Consider the following 6347-nt stretch of genomic DNA (forward strand, 5'->3'; position numbering starts at 1 on the left):
GATATCCCCGTAGACTTGACTGGCTTCCGCGCCTGTACCTCTCTCCCTTGGCGTAGCCGCAAAGTCTAGTAAATCTACATATGTATACATGTACCGAACAAAGAAAAGACAGTTAGCAAGGTCGAGCGCGTTTCTGTGTCCCTTTTTTTGCTATGGGGAAATCACGATTTCAAATCCACTTTCTTCCAATTGACAACCTCGAAAACAATCTCCCACTCCCCGTCACCGACCGTCGTCTCCGTCGAAGCGGCACAACCAGAAATGTCAACGACATGTGAGCGACCCACCCCGAGCACAATCCCCTCCTCCACCATGACCGCCGTCTCGCGTCTGGCCTTCCAGCTAGCCGTGCGCCCGCCGCTTTCCTCCTCCCTGCTGCATCAACGCGCGCTGCCCACCTGCCGCCGGCCAGCCGCGCCACGCCGGCGCCACGGCACGCGGCGCCAAGCGCCGTCTGCGAGCTACGGCACGGAGGGGGACGCGCAGGCGTGGTCGGGTTTCCGCACGTCGGGCATCCGTCCGAAGCAGAGCCTGGGGCAGAACTTCCTGCGCGACGGCAACATGGTCTCGCGCATTGTGCAGTCGTTCGGCGCGGCCGTGGACGAGCTCTGCCCGGACGCGCACGTGGTCGAGGTCGGGCCGGGGCTCGGCGCGTTGACCACGCGGCTGGTCGAGCGCTACCCGGACATGCTCGCGATCGAGATCGACCGCCGCGCAGTGCAGTACCTGCACGAGAACTTTGACGGCCTCGCCGTGCGGCACGGCGACGTGCTGGAGACGGACTGGCCCGGCGTGGCGGCCGAGGTGGCGAAGCCGCTCGCGGTTATTGGCAACTTGCCGTATAATATCGTGTCGCAGATCCTGTTCTCGCTGCTCGAGGCGCCCAGCGGCACCATCGGGGTGGCGGTCGTTATGATGCAGAAGGAGGTGGCCGAGCGCATCGCCGCCAAGACGAGGACGAAGGCGTACGGGATTTTGTCCGTGGTAGCGCAGCTGTACGCCAAGCCGAGGATGCTGTTCAAGGTGCCGAATACGGTGTTTTATCCGCAGCCGGACGTGACGTCGGCGCTGGTGCAGTTTGAGTTTCAGCTGGACGAGTGCTTGGATGTGAGGAATACCACGCTGACGAGGGGGTTGCGCACTGTTGTTAGGACCGCGTTCAACCAGAGGAGGAAGGTTCTCCGCAATTCGCTCAGGACGCTGTGCGAGGAGAAGGGCGTGCAGTTGCCGGACAAGTGGGCGCGGAAGAGGGCAGAGGAGGTGCCGCCACCAGAGTTTGTGGAAATGACAAGGTTTCTGTTTGAGAAGGAACTGGAGACGCCCGAGTTGGTGCCGCTCTCGGATAGACCGACGACTGTGTGGCGGTAGCCTGGTCCTCTCTGGAGCTCTAGGCGTTTTGCAAATCTATATAGTAAAGGTCTTGGCGCTGCAAATCAACGAGTGAGTGTTCACTTCTTAAAGGGTCATGTTCTTGGCCGGCCGTTTTGCTTTTGTCACTTCCATGACCTCGAATAACGTGCTGTGTGAATCTGTACTGAGCACCCTTCCAAAGGCGCAGAATCAAAATTCATGTACGGAACCGTGTACATTTTGACATCTTTGATCTCCATCCTCCCCCACGTGTATCTCTAGCTCAATATATTTCTCACTCTGTCAACGACGCTACCACAGCAAATCAACCGCTCTACCTGACAATCTTGTCACTTCCAACCCGGACGACAGAAAGCTGCCCTTGTTTTCGAGCAGCCTGCACTAGCATAGGAAGGGCTTGGACTCGTCTTGCCACCAAACCCACACAAATGAAACGCATTACGGCGTTTCTTCCTCCAGTTCCTTTGCCATCCAAACTTTCTATGCGCACCACGCAGAAGGCCCCTTGGACGCCAAGAGTTACGTGTGTGCCTTTGAAACGACGTCGCAATGGCCCACGGAGACACCAGCATACGCCAGGACCACCTTCCCCGTCAATGGTCCAGCTCTCCAAATGCGACGAGTCGATAATGTGGGACGATCAAACCTACGACGTCGTCGTTGTCGGAGCCGGTCACGCCGGCTGCGAGGCCGCCATGGCGTCTTCCTTCCGCGGCGCCCGCACTCTCCTGCTCACGCTCAACCTGGACCGCATCGCGTGGCAACCGTGCAACCCCGCCGTCGGGGGCCCCGCCAAGTCCACTTTGGTCCACGAAGTCGATGCCATGGGGGGCTGGATCGGAAAAGTCGCCGACCGTACCTACCTGCAGCGTCGCGTGCTTAACCGCTCCAAAGGGCCCGCCGTGTGGGCCCTGCGCGCCCAGACGGACAAGCGCGAGTACTCGCAGGAAATGACCCGCATTTTGAACGAGAGGGCTCAGGAAGCAGGGGGCAATCTCGACATTCGCGAGGGCATGGTGCACGACTTGGTTGTCGGTGCAAATGACGAGGTCGTTGGTGTCACGACCTACTTCGGCTCGGCGTTCAGGTCCAAGACTGTTATTTTGACGACTGGCACGTTTTTGGGCGGCACCATTTGGGTTGGAGCAAAGTCCATGCCGGCTGGAAGGTCGGGTGAGCTGGCGGCATTTGGACTCACAGAGACTTTGCAGGACCTTGGCTTTGAAACGGGTAGGCTCAAGACGGGGACTCCACCCCGTGTAGACTCGAGAACGGTGGATTATTCTGTCATGGAGCCACAAGGGTCGGACCCGGATGACCACTGGTTTAGCTTTGATCCTTCAGAATGGACGCCCCGAGAAACAATGTCGTGCTATCTCACGAGAACGACCGAGGCGACGCACAAAATGATTCGCGCCAACCTCCATCGCACACCCAAGTATGGTGGCTTTATGGAGTCAACAGGCCCGAGATATTGTCCGAGCATAGAAGACAAGATTGTGCGATTTGCGGAGCGCGGGTCCCACCAGATATTTATTGAACCCGAAGGAAGGACCATCCCTGAGCTATACATTCAGGGCTTTAGTACCGGTTTGCCTGAGGACATCCAACTCGCCGTGTTGCGGACTATTCCGGGTATGGAGAAGGCAAAAATGATCCGGCCAGCCTACTCGGTGGACTATGACTACGTGCCTGCGACGCAGTTGCATTCGACCATGATGTCTAAAAAGTGCGATGGCTTGTTTCTAGCGGGCCAGGTTTGTGGGACGACGGGTTATGAAGAGGCTGCAGCGCAGGGGTTGCTGGCGGGTATCAATGCCTCGAGAGCGGCAGCAGGCGAAGATATGATGTCGTTGACTCGAGAGAGCTCCTTTATTGGGACAATGGTTGACGATTTATGCACTAAGGAATTGTTGGAGCCGTATCGCGTTCTTACTTCTCGGTCTGAATACCGCTTGATGCTACGCGCAGATAACGCCGATGCCAGGTTGACCCCTCTTGCGAGATCCCTGGGAATGATAGATGAGGCGCGGTGGGGTTTGCACACGGAGAAGTCGGAACGGCTCAAGAACGAACTTGCTCGTCTGCGGAGCTCACGAATATCAGGAAGAAGTGACGCTGCAGTTATCCTGCGAGAAAAGTGTCGGGCAACGGTGCGCGAGAGTTCTTCTCTGGCAGACCTCCTGCGCCAGCCAGGCGTACATTACCAGAATTTGGATGAGGCCGGGGTGGGGGGCACACTCGCGAATACGTTTGAACGTGAGCAGGTTGAAACCGAGTTGAAATACGAGGGCTATATCCGTCGCCAGGCCGAGGAGGTAAAAAAAGCTGCAAAGACTATGTCGAAGAAAATTGAAGCAAAGCTCGATTACAACAGCATTTATGGGTTGCGTCTGGAAGCCAGAGAGAAACTCTCCAAGCTGCGTCCAGAGACGCTTGGACAGGCATTTCGTATGGGAGGTGTGAATCCCGCGGACATCACCGTTCTCAAGATTCATCTCGAGAAAATGAGCATGCAAAGGAAGCCACGAGTGGCGGCCAGAGCAGAAGATTCGGCATAAAAGAGTATGAAACTGCCGCCATCGAATGGATTACAGCGTTCCGTTTTGTATCCCTAGAGTCGCTTTCATGGACCCTGATATAGGGTAGCGTTTCTCCCACGGCGTCTGCGCGTCTCGCAAACCGGATGCCGTCGAGATATCCTGTTGCATAGCTTTAGCTTGCGTTGTAATGTCGGTGATCGAGACAATGCCGAAACCGCGGAACCCTTCGAGGGCACCCGCACGGATACCCAACTGTATAACACGGTAAGGTAGTTTGGCCCCTGTGACGAGATGGTGATCCGGATCCCACTGCACGACGACCTTGGAGGCCCTAAGAGCCTTGTGCCATTCTTCCCGGGAGCCATATGAAGCTCCGTCCCAACTGGATGATACGGCCTGTTGGAGAAGTTGGTCAAAGTAAGTGCGAGTAAGCCTGATGGCCAGAATCGTTTCCTGGTTGCGCTTCGAGGCCCATCCGGAGCGGTACATCATCCAGCTAAAGTTTGGTTTGATCCAAGTCATGCGCGAAAAGCTGAAGTCAGAGTCGCAAAAGGTTTCTGTCGCCACGGCCTGTCGGCTGATTGAGGGCTTGTACGCCTGATACACAGTGATGGAATGCGCATCAAACTGCGCCAGTAGCAAACGAGAGTTGAGCGGTGACCGCGCTGCTACGTTTGGTAGAAGTTGTGCAATTGCCTTCTGCTGGTCGACCCATGAGCAGCACTCGCCCAGACCGAGTTGTTGTTGTGGGACTGTCGCGGTGGTGGGACTGGTGTTTGACGGGGACGCCTGGGAAAGCGAAGGTGAGTCGTGAGGATTTGTCGTCATTTTGGTACAATATTGTTGCCGCAAACCCAAAGTGCTTCTACACTGTGGCACGGTCTCCTTTATACAAGCCGGAGCGAGACGGAGCAACTGTTAGGGGTACCGTACAAGTTAGCGTCCTCTAGTAAATTAGTGATTCTCCGCAAACGCTGTCCAGCGCAGGACTTTGGTGAGCATTGTGGTGACCAAGGAGCATTACAAGCGCAGCCAGCGCAGCGTTCTCATACCCACACAAGTTTCCACAGCTGAGCCAAATACTGGGCAATCTCACTCGTCCCCATCTTGGACTCCCCAAACAACCTATCAACAAAGGTAATGGGGACTTCCTTAATACTGTAGCCCATCTTCCTCGCCCTTACAATGATCTCCATCTGGAACACATACCCACGGGCCTCCATCTTTTGCATAATACTCTCAAAGCAGTCCCTCCTATACAGGCGAAAGCTGCCTGTCAAATCCGACACGCCGGGCTGCAACATGACATGTGCGAGATAGTTTGCGACGCGGGAGACAAGCTTTCTCCTCAGCGTCCACCCGTGCACCCCGCCCTCGCTGACGTAGCGGGTGCCCGTAACAATGTCGCAGCCAGTCTCCCGCTGCATCTTCACAAACTGCGGAATAAACTTTGGGTGGTGCGACATGTCGGCGTCCAAGATGAGGACAAAGTTGCCGGTGGCGTGCTTGATGCCATGCATGTAGGCCGAGCCGAGTCCCTGGCGGCTGGGACGCGGGGCGAGCACGACCTTGCGCGGGCCGAAGTCTGCCTGCAGCGCGCGGGCCACGGCCTGCGTGCCGTCGGGGGAGGCGTCGTCGACGATGATGATTTCGTAGTCGGCGTCGATGGAGGCGAATGCGGCGTCCAGAAAGTAGATCATGTACGGCAGGTTTTCGCGCTCATTGTACGTGGGCAGCAGCACGGAGAACTTATCGGCGGTTGCGTTAGGCGGCATGGTGGCGGGGTGCGGCGTGGTGCGGAGACGCTGGGGGGGCTGTCGGGTAGGGGAACGACGGCGGGGAGTGGAGGCTGGGGTTGGTATCGTGGGGGGCGTCTTCGCCTGACGGTGGGCACGACAGGGAGTTGACTGAGTGGGGCCCGCCCGGTGTCCACGCTTCTTTGCATGCGATGAACTGTTCGGTAAAAACGAGCGTTTCCGCGCGCCATATGGTGCCATATGTTCTGAATCCGCCCGGCGTTTCTAGAACGGCAACGAGCCCCCGTCATGTTATGCTGACGTGGCGCGGCATCGAGGATGCGCCCCTTGCGCGCGCGGGAAGGGCGAGGCCGCGAGGGAGAAGACGAGCGCGCGTTGCCGCGCGTTTGCAAGGTTGGGGTGGGTAACGGTAAATTAAGTGTTTACTTCTGCTGTAGGTCGTTAGCTTCTGTCCCAGGACGCGCCTTCCGCTGCACGCAACCCGGCACCGGGCGGCGGCTGCGCAGCGCGGCGCGGCGGGGCGGCAGCGCGCGCGCGCGCGCGCGGCATGCGGGCGGTCCTCCACGGCGGCCTCGCGGCAACACGGTCGCTCAGCGCGGGGCAGGGCGCTACGCCGGGCTATCCGGGATGAAGTCGACGAGCATATCGTGCCCCTCTACATGGACGACGTCCCCCT

General features: G+C 57.9%; 4 protein-coding genes; 2 read left to right on the forward strand and 2 right to left on the reverse strand.

Moving 5' to 3' along the window:
* The first annotated feature begins 312 nt into the window (after nt 1-312).
* On the forward strand, nt 313-1460 carry CHC_T00001768001 (hypothetical protein). XM_005712750.1 is given in 2 exon segments: nt 313-1368; nt 1369-1460. 1 exon segment carries the CDS (start codon nt 313-315, stop codon nt 1366-1368), a length of 1056 nt encoding a protein of 351 aa, XP_005712807.1. The 3' UTR covers nt 1369-1460.
* Nucleotides 1461-2000: 540 nt separating this feature from the next.
* On the forward strand, nt 2001-3932 carry CHC_T00008681001 (flavin-dependent tRNA:m5U methyltransferase trmFO). The gene has a single exon (XM_005712751.1). The coding sequence runs from the start codon at nt 2001-2003 to the stop codon at nt 3930-3932; it is 1932 nt and encodes a 643-aa protein (XP_005712808.1).
* A 30-nt stretch (nt 3933-3962) lies between these two features.
* CHC_T00001769001 (hypothetical protein) lies at nt 3963-4742 on the reverse strand. Its single transcript, XM_005712752.1, has one exon. It carries the CDS (start codon nt 4740-4742, stop codon nt 3963-3965), a length of 780 nt encoding a protein of 259 aa, XP_005712809.1.
* A 218-nt stretch (nt 4743-4960) lies between these two features.
* Nucleotides 4961-5911, reverse strand: CHC_T00009153001 (probable dolichyl-phosphate mannosyltransferase). Its single transcript, XM_005712753.1, has one exon. The coding sequence runs from the start codon at nt 5909-5911 to the stop codon at nt 4961-4963; it is 951 nt and encodes a 316-aa protein (XP_005712810.1).
* Between the last annotated feature and the right edge of the window lie 436 nt (nt 5912-6347).

Source organism: Chondrus crispus, genomic scaffold (assembly GCF_000350225.1).
Source record: "Chondrus crispus Stackhouse genomic scaffold, scaffold_112, whole genome shotgun sequence".
NCBI lineage: Eukaryota > Rhodophyta > Florideophyceae > Gigartinales > Gigartinaceae > Chondrus > Chondrus crispus.